Source organism: Rhea americana, unplaced genomic scaffold (assembly GCF_003343005.1).
Source record: "Rhea americana isolate MKP2758 unplaced genomic scaffold, rheAme1 scaffold_612, whole genome shotgun sequence".
Taxonomy (NCBI): Eukaryota; Metazoa; Chordata; class Aves; order Rheiformes; family Rheidae; genus Rhea; species Rhea americana.
The window spans coordinates 1,878-15,705 of NW_028186771.1; the positions used below are offsets into that span (position 1 = coordinate 1,878).

Below are 13,828 nucleotides of genomic sequence, written 5' to 3' on the forward strand. Positions count from 1 at the left end.
ACCCCGTTACGGTTGCCGCGTTAAAGATGCTGCTCGGGGCGGTTGCTGTTTTAACGGTTTATTGGGGAAGGGCCTGGCAGGCCTTCGGGGAGCAGGTTGATGATGGCTTAACAGCCCGCAGCCACCGCGGGCTAATCGAACGGGTGCGTTCGCCGCTCAGCGCGGCCAGGGCTCGCGGGGGGCCCTGGGCTCCGCCTGCGGCCCCGCCGCGACGGCACCGGCCTCCGGGACCGTTGCAATCCCTCGCCAGTCAGCGGGTCCGTGAGGCCCTGGAGAGGGAGCCGGGGGCTGGCAGCCACCAGGGTGGCCCCACGCCCAGGGGACCCAGCGGACCCGAAGCGGGGGTCCGCGTGGCGGGACGCACCCGGCGCCCAGGCTGCACGCGGGGCTGGTGCTGCCCCCACCGTCGCTGGCCCCCAAAGGCTTCACCGCCGGGCACCCTCCTGCAGAAGCCGCCTCCRAGGAGAGAACCCAGCGGAGCCGCCGCCGGGGCCTCGCACCGAGGTGCGAGTCAAACTACTCATTTTAGTGTGTGACAACCAGGTGTTTTACAATATTTGCTACCTGTGATCATCCATCAAAGCAATCGATAGCGTTCCTGCAGAGTTTTATTAATGATCTTGTCACCGGGCTGGTGCTGGGTGCCTGGGGTTGTCGAGAATGATAGATCATTAAGAGCTTTTGCTGCTATTTATTCTCCAGTGACCTTGTCTCTCTCCATTGTTGCTTGCTTAAGAGTTATGAATGTGAGACATGATAATTTGATATTGATCTATTTGGTAAGTTAAAAAATTTACTGCATCGTTGGTGTTTTAACAAAGGCTCAGCTCTGTCCCTCCCGCAGCCCGGGCAGAGCTGCCGGCACTCGGCTCYGCACGCCGTGGCGGGGCCGTTGGGCGCCGGGCTGGCACGTCCATCCCGCGCGGCTGCTGCGCTTCTTCCCGTCCCCATCCCCTCTGCGCAGCCCCGGCGGCTGCAGGATGCTCCCTCAGTGGCCTCAGCCGTCCCCACGGGTGTTCTGGGCTCCGCTGACCCTCGCGAAGGCGGAGGAGGAATTGCTTTTGGCTTCCTGTGTCCAGCACGCCCTGCTCAGCCCCCGGCAGCGCTGGGCCCTCGGCGGGCTCTGCCGCAGCCCCGGGCCGGCGGCGTGGCCGTCCCTGGCGCCGGGCGCCCCACGGTGCTGGCGATCCCTCGCCTCCGGGTGCAGCGCGGTCGGCAGGGCATGTGCGAAGTCAAAAACAGGGACACAAAYCCGTTTACGAAGGCGGGGGGTTAGCAATACCGCCTGTCCTCCGGGGAATCAATGCCTTCGGAGGCGGGCGCACGCCTGCACRCACACGCACGCGCACGCAGTGCCATTTGCACCAGCGCCCGCTGAGCCCGTCTCCAGCGCCCGCCCGGGTGCCTGCCCTTCCTGCCCGCCGGGGTTCGCRCCACGCCACCGCAATGCTGAACTGCGGCCCTGTAACGCCGAAGCCCCTGGACCGCGAGGCGCCCTGGCACGCACCCCTGCCCCTTCCCGCTCTCCGCTGCCTTTCCGGGACAGGCATCGCAGCCGAGGGAGCGCTCGCCCCACGGCCGGGGCGGCTCGGCCCCGCGGCAGCAGCTTCCCCCCCCCCAGTGCGGCATGCATGTGCCAGTGCGCGTGTGCTATTCACTGCCCGCACACACGAAGGCTCCAGTTTATCGGGCCTGCGCAGAAAGGGCCGCGCGGCGCTAGCTGCCACCAGGCTCCCTCCGAGCCCACCCGCGGGTGCTCCCCTTTCAGGGCGCTCGCCAAGGCCGGCCGTGGGCGCCTCGCCTGCGCGCAGCGCCTCCGCTCGCTCCGGCCTGGCGGGAGCACCTCGGCGGCTCCTCTCTGTGCTCATCCGATTACTGCTTCTTCACGGCTGCAGGGCAACAGGCAGCGGCGTTCGGAGGTGYGCGGGGACGGACAGATACCGATCTGCAGCGGGGACCCCCTGCTCTCCCTCTCTATAGACCAGGCTATGGGGAAAGGCAACGAGTCCGTGGGAAAGGGCAGAAAGGGAGGCAAACCCAGCAGGCATCACTGCAGCTGGCTGCAGACAGGAGTTTAACCGAAAGAGTAATTTCATCTGGGGATGAAACGGGATGAGTTGCACGCGGCCTGAGGCAGGGAGCTATGAACAGGAACGGAGATGATCATCCAGAGAGCCAGATGGAGACAAGGCGGAGGAGCCAGGGGTTCCTGCATGAACTTTCCCACCCAGCAGACTGGGTCTGACAGGCCAGTATCACCCTAGCCCCCCTCCGTGTGTCACTGAACTCACCGGGGACCAGCGGGGTCCACCTGCACCCTGGGCCCAGGTGCCCCGGTGCCAGGCTGCACGCAGCAGCTCAAGGGATGCAGAGGGGGTCACCCCGCGGCTTCAGCTCGAGGAGAGATGAACCCTGCGCTCGCCTGTGTGCGCTTTGGCACAGGYGAGATCTGCCACAGCAGCGGCTGGTAGCCAGGGCAGCCAGCGGGGACAGATCACCTCTCACGGGATGGCCAAGCTGCCTCCTCCTTACACACCTCTGGAGCAGGGCAGCCCYGGACGCTTTCAGCTGCCTCCCTCCACAGGGTTACGTGCTGCCATGCAAGGAAGGTGAACCTGCAGCTCCATGGTCAGGTCAGCCAAAAGGAAGGCTACATGGGATGAATCCTGCTTTTATTGGACTTTATTTCATGGACAAGACTGTGACCATTGCAATGAGCCCAGAAGTGCCACTGCTCATCACTGCTGGTACCTAGACAGCATCATTTCAGAAACTCTGGAAATAGATGCAGTGTAGGACCCCAGGGCTCCTTGGCCTGGCCGTGCACTAGGTTGGGTAAAAGCGCCGCAGAAGATCCTTCTTGTTGACTTTTCCCATCTGATTGCGTGGGATCTCCTCTACCACGATCAGTTCTGTGGGGATGCTGTAAGGTGCCATGGTCTCTCTGCAGCACAGAAACACAGTCCGTTAAAGCCGATAGAAACCTGTGCTTCCAGGCCCTCTGTCCTCTCAGAAAGTCTCCCAGGAGCTCTGAAACGCTGCAAGCTCTCCCGGGTGCGGGGCAGATTTGCTCAGTCCTGGGAGCAGACTTGCACTCTGCAGCTAGTCACAGCACACAGCGGAGGAACCCCAGCCGCGGCTTTACCAGACAGCACCATTCGGGGCCAGACACCGGCCACCCACTCTCCCAGGAGAGCGCGAGTCCGCACGGACGCCTGCGGCAGAGACAGCCCTTACCACTGCTGTCCGTGGGGCCCAATGTGGCTCCCGCCCCCCAGCTTGCACGGAGAACGAGTGTCCCTGGTGTCTGCACGGCACCCGCCGTGCTCAGCCTGAGCTGTGCGTGGGGTGGKGGACGAGCCCGCACCCTCGCTTGGAGGAGACAGCCAAAGGGGGCTGCAGCACGAGCAGCTCTGGTTGACCACAGACCGTAGCCTGACTCTCTCCTGAGGACTCAACGCAGCTCTTGGGAGAGCAGCAACAAAAAGGTCTGTGCTGCGCAGGGGGAAGGAGCCGCCCGCTGTGCCCTGAGCTGATTCCGTCACGGGGCGGCGAAGGGGGTCATCTCACCTCTGCTGAGGGGCACAAGGAAGGTGTTGCGGTAGGTACCTGTTCCACCTCTGCTGCACTGACATACATGGGGCTTGTAAGCAGATGCCTGAAGATGATTTGGAGAGTGATGTGTCTGTGGTGTCAGCTGTCACAAGCCTTGAGGGGACCTAAGGGCCCTGACCAGCCCCACCTGGGCCCTCAGCCACACCCTGCCCACTGGCCCAGGAGCCCCACAGCAGCTCGGCCCCAGCCTGAGCTATGGCACAGGTGTGCAATCCCCATCCCGTCTCCTGGCACAACCTCAGCCCCAAGCTTGTCTCCTGGATAGAGCCCACAGATGTGCATCATAGCTTGTCTCCGGCCCTGTCTTGGCCTTGGCTCCTGGATGGACTGTGGACTCACACTGTTGCCTGTCTCTGGCCCCATCTCCTTTTGCTCCTGACTGGACTCTGTTTGGACCTTGGATCTGGTTCACTGGGGACTGCTGATTGATAGACCTTGTTACCAGCCCCAGGCCACACCAAAGCCAGGGCACTCGGCTGARCACAACACATCCTGCCACCACCCCAAAATACCGATCTGCACCATCAGGAGAGGGCACAGAGAGCCTTCAGCAAGTGAGCAGGAGCTGCTAACGGAGACCCATCCATCCTCCGCGTCAGAAATGGCAGGGGCAAACACAGCGCTAAGGAAGCCCAACCCTGTGCACACTCCCCGGTTCCAGCCCCAGGGGCCCGGGATCGCAGGTGGGCCCCCTCCCCACGTGCGCTGACGGCGGGCCGTGTCTCCTCGTGTGCGACGGCACACCTCAGCCCCGTGCTCACGTTCAGGCCCGCCGGGGCCTCTTTCCTTGGCGGGAGCGAGTCCGAGCGCGGAGCAAGCTCACAAAGTCCCCGTGCCCTTTGAGAAGCGCGTGTGTGCGGGGGGAGGCTCTCCTGCCTTCTGCTGCCTGTGTGTCACCAACCTGGGGCCATGCCCAGCTCTGGCAGGCAGCGTCCTGGCACTGATCCTAATGTGAGATGCCAAGTCTGCCGAGCCCTTCAACCGTCGCCCTGGCCCTCCTCCCYGCGAGCCCGCTACCGACACCCCCCGCCATATGGATGGCTCTAACTCAGGATGGCGCCTGTCACCGGGAAGCAAGATTGGAGGCGAAAGCTGCAAAATGAATCACTCTGAAGAGGGACATGTGTCTCCTGCCAGTGAGTGCGAGAAAAGGGCCAAACAAATGTAAGTGACATATAAAATAAAGGGGAGAGACAGGGCGAGAGGGAGAGACAGAGATGGAGGGGAAAAGCCAGTGTGGTGCCTGGAGACAGCACYGTGGCAGCACACGGGCAAAGGACACCACTCTCCTTTGAAGACCTTAGACAGCGGCTGACTGTCTCCTCCTGCATCTCAACTGGCTTCTGCTTAAAGGGCTCCTACCCTTGCTCTGCCCAGGCAAAACAGCATCATGGCTGGCCTGCAGAGGGCTGGGAACAGCATGGGAAGAGTGGTGCTGGAGCAGAGCTCCGAGGGCCCCTGCTCCCCCAGGAACTGGCAGAATTGAAGGGCAGYATTGGACCAGACAAGAAAAAGCAGGAGTAGCCAAGGTGCTGTTGGCTCTGCTGTGCCATCCCAGGAGCACTTGGACAGACCGGCAAGAGAGGGGAAGGTGTGCACGGAGGGGCCAAGCACAGCTCCCTGCCAGGGCCGAGGAGCCACAGCAACAGCCAGGTGACTTGGTAAAGAGCAGCCACGCGTAGCAGTGCCTCCCTGCAGGCTCTGCCACCAGGGGCAGTGACTSCTCTCTGTGGCCCATGCCGGCCCTTCTGGTCTACCATTTGTGCAGGAGTTAACAAGGGTCATGACATACTGGAGCAAGGGTGAAGGGACCTGCTGGAGACACCAATATCCCTGCCTCAGGAATGAGCAGCCAATGCACGGCACGTTCAAGATCTCTCCTTCCTCACTCTCCACTGCTCTGGCCCTACACTGGGGCTCAGGGAGGGTCCTAGATGAAGAAGACCAGAGTACCAGCCAACCTGGTGGGGATCTGTACCTACTGCAACATGCTGAGCCCAAACAAGCAAGAGAGTCTCAGAGAGAGACTGCAAGGAGGCATCAACACAAAGAAACCAAAGCTGTTCACTGCTGTGGGCTGCCCTGGAAGAAGCAGGAGTCCCAGAGGACTGGTGGTCAGAGGGTTAACACATGTGCACAGGAAGCAGAGGTGCCAGCAGGAGTGATGGCAAGGCATGGTCTTGGCCACTCTGCCCAAGCAGCGACCAGCRTGGGCTTGGTTTCTTTGTTTGATTCTCTCTTCTCACTAAGTAACTTTAATCAGAGCAGCAGCCGGCCAACTAGCATCTTCCTTGCACTCGCTAAATCGCAGTTCCCCAACTGTGATTTTTGCAAATCCAGGGGAAATCTTTAATTGGCTGGCTGTGCAGCCCCTGATGAAACAAGTGCTCCTACTGCTCATGAAACAGCGCCAGCCTTGCCAAAAATATCCACAGCCTGAAGGAGGGAGTTGCCAGGAAAAGGAAGAATCTACTATTACAAATTTTGCTAAGGGAATATTAGCAATAAACCCAATGACTTTTCTTCCTGTCTCCCAGCCCTGGYTCTGGCTTGCTTATGTTCTCCTCCTGCAGCTAATGCCCACAACGCCAGTGCTGGCCWCTCCTTTGGCCGACGTGAACAGTGAGACACAGGCTTTCATGCTGAAAATGCTGCAGAACAGCAAGCTTCTGATTTGTCCATGCCCTCCAGGATGGCACATGCCAGTAGGTACTGTGATGCCTCCATGCAAGGCCCAAAAGTTTTGGTGTCTTTCTGTGCTCCACACCCCATGGAGAGGTCTCTGGGATTAACTGGGGACKGGCCCGAGTTGGCTTTCCACTGGGTAGGAAGGGAAGCAAGCAAAGCCTGCAGCAATACTGGGAAAGAGCTGAGAAAACATGAAGCTTCCCTTCTTGCATCCTGTCTTMATGCTTGCTCTCTGCTGTGCTGTGTTTTCTGTAAGTGGGTGAGCTCTGGGCTGATGACAGCTCCACTGATTCACCGCAAAGCACCTTCTGGCTACAGGGAGCACTATTCCTACTGCTGYGGAGTAAGAGACGCTTCTGTGCACCAAACAGGTCATTTGTCAAAGGCACTTCTGGGGTGAGAGGCCCATTCATTTCCATTATCTCGTGTGCTTGGCCACTGCCTGGTAGGACCTGTGTTCTTCATCCCTAGAGCCTGAGGCATGACGTGYGGCTTCCAGCCAGATGCTCACCACCAGCCACCCCTTTATCCCTCCTGTAACCAAGTCCCCACATGAGGATGCTACAGGCCTTAAACCTGCCATTCACACCAGCCTGGCATGTAATACTACTCACCCTGCAGCACCCGATGGAGTCTTACCTGGCCCAGTCCTTCAGGTCCTTCACAGACAGCATCTCCCCCTTGCGCAGCTGCACGACTGCACTGACCCGCTGGCCCCAGACTATGTCTGGGGGCCCAATCACGGCCACATCTGTAGAGAGAGCAGAACATTCGGCCCGAGAAACTCGATCAGTCTCTGGTGATCAGAGGGTGGGTGTAAGAGATGGCTTGGCACCACTGCTAGGTGGGCAGCGGTGCCTGTGCGCAGGGAAGAAGAGGGCGTGGAGGAAGATAGTATAGGATGTCAGTAAGAACAGCAATCTGGGGCTGAATCAGGGACTTTTGTGCCGACACAATCTCCAAGAGCAGAGCTTTTCACCACGGAAAAAGCAGGAAGCCCCACGGCTTGAGTGATTTAGAGTCAGCTGGGAGGCTAGTGAAGAATACAGAATTGTGCCGAGCCAGGGGCATGGCTTTCAGCCCCTCGAACAGGGTCACAGACAAGGTCAGGACAGATTTAATTAGAGTCTCATTTCTAAAATCAGACGAGCGCTGCTGCTGACTCGGCACCCAGCTGCAAGCTTCCTGGCTTCAGCCGCGAGAGACAACGAACGGTGGGCTTTGAATGCAGTCTGCTCTTCACGCAGACCCAGCCTTGCTAACGGAAAGGCTGCAGGACAGCCTCCAGGCAAGAAACCCCAGGCAGCCTCACGTCCGCGTCCTCCGAGCCAGGGCTGTCACTCGAGCCGGGCTCCCACCCACCTTCCCTGCTCACCAGGGCACACGCGGGGACCACGGCACGGTGACACGGCAGCGTGCTCCCGGCCGGAGCAGCGCGTCACCGCGGRCAGCTTGTGGAAAGCTCGGGGGGTTGTGGTTACGAGCAGCGGCCCCGGTACCCCGAGCTGGGTGCCTGCTCAGGGAAGGTGGCAGCCGCGCYGGGGAGGCTCGCGCGGCCCCTGCCTGCCCCGCTGCCGCCGCAACGGGCAGCTCTTTGCCCCGAGCCCCTGGGGCGACGGCGGCGGAGACGAGGGGGCTTGGCGCGGAGCACCGTACCTGCTATGTGAGGGTGCGCTAGCAGATGACGCTCCACCTCCAGAGCGCTGATTTTAAACCCGCCGTTTTTGATGATGTCTACGGAGGTRCGGCCCTTGATCCAGTAAACGCCATCTTTGTAGGCTGCCGTGTCTCCTGAAAGCAAAGCAGGCTCCATCAGAGACCGTCTCCGGCGGTGCAGACGCGGGGCTCAGGCAACGCCCCAGGCAGGCCCCGAGCCCGGCTCCCCGCGCCGGCGCGTGCAGGGAACYATGCCCAGCGCAACGGCCGACAGCATCTCGGCAGGGACCCCGGGGATGGGGCATCAGCCTTCCTCCTCCCCCCGCCGCAGCTTGCTCCCAGGGACACGCAGAGGGAGCAGCCGCTGCTTTTCCTGGAGGAATAAGGATACGCACTCAATACGCGAGCGAGGAGCACGGGAGCGATGACTGCAGGCAGGTCCCTTCCGCAGCGCGCCCTCCCCACGGAGCACACGGTACCGGGGCTCCCAGCTCAGCCCCTTCCTCGTGCGTGGCAAAGACCCAGGCTCGATTTAGCCCCTTCCTCCGGACGCGGCTCCTCCTCGACGCCCCCGCTCACGGGGCTGCTCAGCCTCCAGCGCRTATTCCCAAACCTGCTCTTCCTCCCAGCCGCTGGCCAGGGACGGCGACGAGACACGTGTCCCCAGGAGCCGGCAAAGGCCGCTCCCCTCCTTCCCGGCAGACGCGCCCCTGCAGCGGCTGTACGGGGCTGCGTGCAGGAGTGCGCGTGTGCGCGCTGACCACAGCGAGACCCGCGAGCCCCCTACGGCCACCCCGCGCTGGGGGTGCTGGTGGCGAACGTTCCCGCTCGGAACGGGGCCGTCCGCGCTCCCCGCGGCCGTCGACGAGGACGGGCGGGGGAGGCGTCGGGAGAAAGCGCCTGGTCTAACAACGCGTCGAATCCGACCTGTCCCTTCCGCGGGCGCGGGGGCGGCGGGGGGAAGCGTGTGGCAGGTGTGATGCCGTAATTAGGCRCTCGCGCCGCGTCGGGGAAGATTGAGGAGAGGGGTCATGTCAGCACAACCTGGCTAAACGCTTAACAAGCTGTTGCACTTTGATAGCTACTTAAGATGATTACTCACATTCTGCTAATAGAGCCTTCGCCAACCGGTGGGCGAGGGGGGGCCCAGCACCTCGCACTGCAATTTCAGAGCCTTGAAAGCAGCACCAGGGGACCCTTAGCTTTAACCTATGCGTCAATCTCCATTCTCTCTTTAATGATACACACTTCCACTGTGTCCACACACCGAGCCCGCTCCCCCACTGCGGTCTCGCTGACAGACCTTATTTCACTGCTGGCTGGAAAGCTCAAACACRGAGATGACACAGAGATCGGCAGCCTGAAAAAGCAGCTCCCAGCAAAGGCCTGAGCAGAGTAAATCAGTGCCGCTGGGGCTGCAGGAGTTCCCACGCTCGCTGCAGAGCTCCAGGCTCTTGCCAGAGCAGCTCTCGCCCAACCCACTCCAGATGCAAGTCGAAAAACTGAGGAACGAGGACAGTCCAGGATCCTGGACCCCGGCMTCCCAGGGCATGAGCCTGCTAAGCCAAAACGAACCCGCTAAACCYCTGGTTGGGGTGAAAGCGGTGCAACAAGCACGCTAAAAGCACTGTGTGTACTCCACGACAYGTTGAGACCTGAGGACCTTTTTGGGGGGCCCAGGGGACAGCCTCCCCACTGCCACCTACTCCCCAAGGACTGCAAGCATCTTTCAGAGATGAGCAGCTCTTTTTGTCCCAAAGGTCCTCTCTGCTCTGCTGGGGGACTCACAGTGTCACCCAAGCACCGGTGAGCACCCCTCTGCCACTCACTTCTCTCGGATGGGGACAGTCACACTTCAGGAGTGGCCTGCAGGGCTAAGCAACATGGATCCAACTCCTCCCCATGGAAAGCAGTTACAAACATGACTACGCCAAGTAAAAGCTCTCTTCGATGCAGCGACATGCTCTCCCCAAATTCAGGTGTTTAGCGACCCTTGCAGATGGTAAGTGCACTCTGACGCCTGCATTCCCGAGTCTGGCCAGCACTGCAGCCGGGCAAAGGGTCTGCCTCCATCCCCGGCTGGGCCTGTTCGCTTTAACTCGGGACACACCGCGCCTTGGGCTTCTCAGAGCTGATCACTCCTACGCCAGGCAGCTTAGAAGAGATTTACTCTAAAAGAAAGGATCACTTTACAAAATTTGAACCAAAGGAAAATRGAAAAAGCAGAACACAAACTCAGAGCCCACTTGTTGCCCAGGCTGCTGTGCTCCCTTGGGGGCTGGCAGCCTCCGCTCTCCACCGCTGTGCCCAAGCTGAAACCCACCTCCATCGCATCCCCCTCTTTTCCGCCTCAGTTCTCCTTCTGGTGCTCTCTTCCACCAGGGATGCTGCTTTCACAACAGAGCTTTTAGCAGGGTGATTACACTCCCTGCAATGGTCAGCGTCTGGCCACAGCAGCACCTAACGCTCACCTGAGAGGACGTCACCTTTGCAGTGCTACACGGACTCTTCAAAATTCAGGTGTCATAGGAAGTCTCTACTGTCCACGCAGCTTTATGAAACTAGCTTCCAGTTCACCTGTGGCACTCCAAAGAGATTATGCGTGGCTTAACAGCAGTGCAAAGGCTCTGAACACTTTGAGATTTGTAATGTCACAGCAATGAAAAGTCAGAAATAGCTCTGAAATTAGGGCTGCTCCCCAGAAGAGCTGTGTCCCCGTTCAGTTGGGATATGCCAAAATTCTGGGTCTCTCATGTTGCTCGGATCAGCCAGGAAATGATTAATCGTTCACATATTTGCTTACCTTCCTCTTGGCGCTCTCACGCAAAGCATGGCCATGTGCTTTGAAGGCTGTCTGGAATATTTTGAAGTTGTGGGAAATTTTTAAACTAGGGCTTTCTGGATATTTGGCTGCTCGGGGCTGAAAAGARTTCCTGTCTGCTGTGACAAACTACATTCCGTGACCGGATATCAGTGATGTGGCTTGTGTGACTGGCACAGAAATGGAAAGTGAATATTAATTAAAATGTGTCACCGAGGGACCGGAGAGCCACAAGCCTTCAGCAGTGAGCTCAGGAGCTGCTTATTCATAGAGAGAAGACAGGGAGAGGAGAGGGAATTTGGACCTGGTTCCGTGACACGGAGTTCTCCAACGYTTAAGCGGACCGAGGCTGCCACACTTCCACTGTCTGCCGTTCCACCATAGGGGGAACGGTCTAAGAAATGGACTGGATTCATGAGACAGATTTAGCTGAGGGCAGGAGATTCATCTGAACCAAGGTCTCCTGACATCGACAGCTGAAGTTCCCTGAGGCTGACTAGATTAYTCCCTCCCCTTATCTTTCTTTACAGTGAGCGAGAACTGAATTCACATTTCCGCATGCCCTTGAGGTAGGCAGTCGGCAGGTGAGGTGTCACCGCTGCCGATTTCTCCAGTGCATCGGCAAAGCAAACTGCTGCATGAGTGCTGGGGTACTGGAGAGGCCAACTGCCAGCGAGGAGCGTTGCACCAGAGCCTCTGCTTTGCCTGGCCCCCCGTCCGCTCGGTGCACAGGCCCTGGCAAAGCAGGAGAGCAAGCCCTGTGGTAGCCTGGTTTCAAGACTGCTTTCGGATACTCTTTCCAGCTAAGGAAGTCTCTGCTTGCTGTTCTCTCCAGCGGCAGGAGGACCTCGGCAGGATTTCGACTGTAACGAAACACCTGAGCCGGCAGCAGCCGGCGCTCTCTGCGGAGCGCGGTGCCGTGTGCCCAACTGCGCCGGCCCCACAAGCTGTGCAGCCATGCGGCGGGCGCTGCGCTCCAGCCTGGCACCGGCGAAGGCCGGGCGCCGTGCCAGGYTGACTCAGCTGGGCGGCAGCTGGATCCAAGCTGGCTGGTGTCTAGCCTGCGCGAGCGTCTCTGCGCCGCTGTCCCCTGCGTTCCTGGGGCTGCCGGGAGCACGGGCAGGACCTGCTCGAGTCGGCTCGCGCCTGCCAACGGAGGTGCGCCCCACGTTCAAAGAGCTTCTGCTTCCAACTCGAAAATGGGCTCTTTGGAGAAGGCGCGCTCCCCGAGCTGTCACCTTCCCAGATGTTCAGCACGCAGCAATGGAAAGGAAGTACCAGTCATTCCAGATTGAGCAGACCAGCGTGGGGAGGGAGGGTGAACTCAGCCAGYGGAAGGAGACCCATGCCTCGCAGTTCACCTTGGACTCCTTGGTCCCCACAAGCACGATCATTACTCCTTAGGCAGACACCCTCCAAGGCCGACCTACAGCACGCCTTGGCAGCGMGGCACGGCAGGCATTTGGTGTTGTTACTGTGATTACAGCGAGCTTCTGTGACGAGCTCTGTAATTTCTCCYTGTCTCTTTCTTTCTGTGTCTTCCCTCCTGCAAACCAAGCTTCAGAGCGGTTCTGTCACTTCCCGTGGTGACAGGACGGAGCATACTGTGTGTGTCGCTCCTCGCAGCTCCGGGGGATTGCCGTCCGCGGAGGACAGCCACATTACCCTCTGCCCCGCGCCATCTGCTACCAGCCGAGCACATCAAGACGGCTTGTAAGCCGGCGCATCCAGTGCAACAAAGCACTCGATGCTTCCGGGCCAGCAGGGATTTCCTGTGCCAGGGAGACTAGTTAAAAGGATGCTGTCGCTTGCTTAATGACTCTCCCCCACATGCTCCCGTAAAACAGTATTAAAAACATCATTTCCAAACCTGAAACTGTACCAAGGCCTGGTGACAAGGGTTGCTCCCTTATCCCCTGGGGCTCTGGACACTGGTCCCTATCCGGTGTGCCCAGCACTTCGGCACCAGCCGCACACAGCGCAGGCTCAGCACCCGCACGCTGCCCTGCAGTCGCTGTTGCATGCAGTCCCCCACGGCTCCTGGAGCTTTTTCTGCTCCATTATRCAGGCTTCCACCTCCACAGGGCTGCAGATTGCTGCGCTTCCCACCCAGCAATCTCGGAGCACTTTGCTAGTACGGATACCTCCCTCCCCAGGCTGGCAGGAGGAAACAGAGACGATGGGTGGGATTGCTGAGCGGGGAATGGAGTTCTTCTGCCATAAGAGGACACAACCTGCCAAGTCACATGTCCTGCCAACCCTCCTTCCAACTGGCCACACTCGTGGCTCCCGGGTGCTCCCAGCAAGCACCCAGCGCATCACCGCAGGAAGCACTGGAAGAGGTTCATAAAACTCTGTGTTTGATATTGAGCTGCTTGTGCGATCCTGCTCCAGAAATGCCATCTCTGGCTGCGTGAAACAGGGACAGCTGTCTTTACTGCTGCCTAGCCACTTCTCCTCCCTGGACCAGACTGTAAAGTCTTCAGGGCAGGGCTACCCCGCTGCCAACCTGGCTGCGAGTGTCTGGGCTGCGGCACACGGGCCGCTGCTCCCCCAGGCACACGGCACCGTGCACCTCGAGGCCAGGACTGTCGCGGACAGCACAGTGCCACACAAGTCACCTGCTTTTTAATCCCCTCCACTTTTCAGATGTTTCACCTCTATGTGACAACTCCGCAGAAAGAGATCCCAGAGCCCCGAGCCCAGCCTGCCYGAAGACGCACCTCGTCCTCCTGCCCTCACGGCGGTTCTGCCGCAGGAGCCGTCCAGCACTACTGTTATTTTACTTTTAAGAAGGCTCACGTGAGCTTACAGCAGAGAGACAAGCTCAGCTGGAGAGAGGTGAACCCCAAAATCACAGAGCACAGGGCAGCAACCCCCCACCTCTCCCCGCTCCCGTCAGCATTGCTCCCAAAGCCTTTTCTCTTCTGCCTGCGCAGGAATCACCCCAAGCAATACACAACAGCAGGGTCAGGACAAACGTGCCCGTGCTCGGATGCCCCCCACGGCACACAGACAGAAACAGTATTTGCTTCCTCGCAGCCAGCT

At 59.7% G+C, this 13,828-nt stretch overlaps 1 protein-coding gene across 1 annotated transcript in view; it reads right to left on the bottom strand.

The window, feature by feature from the left end:
• Positions 1-2,655: 2,655 nt before the first annotated feature.
• Positions 2,656-13,828, bottom strand: part of ACSF3 (acyl-CoA synthetase family member 3) — a 75,976-nt gene continuing 64,803 nt past the window's right edge. Inside the window, exons 8-10 of the mRNA XM_085320158.1 lie at positions 7,960-8,094; positions 6,943-7,054; positions 2,656-2,944 (exon numbers count right to left, since the gene is read on the bottom strand). Coding sequence (XP_085176284.1) covers positions 2,827-2,944; positions 6,943-7,054; positions 7,960-8,094 — 365 coding nt within the window. The 3' untranslated portion in view covers positions 2,656-2,826. The remainder of the gene's footprint in view (positions 2,945-6,942; positions 7,055-7,959; positions 8,095-13,828) is intronic.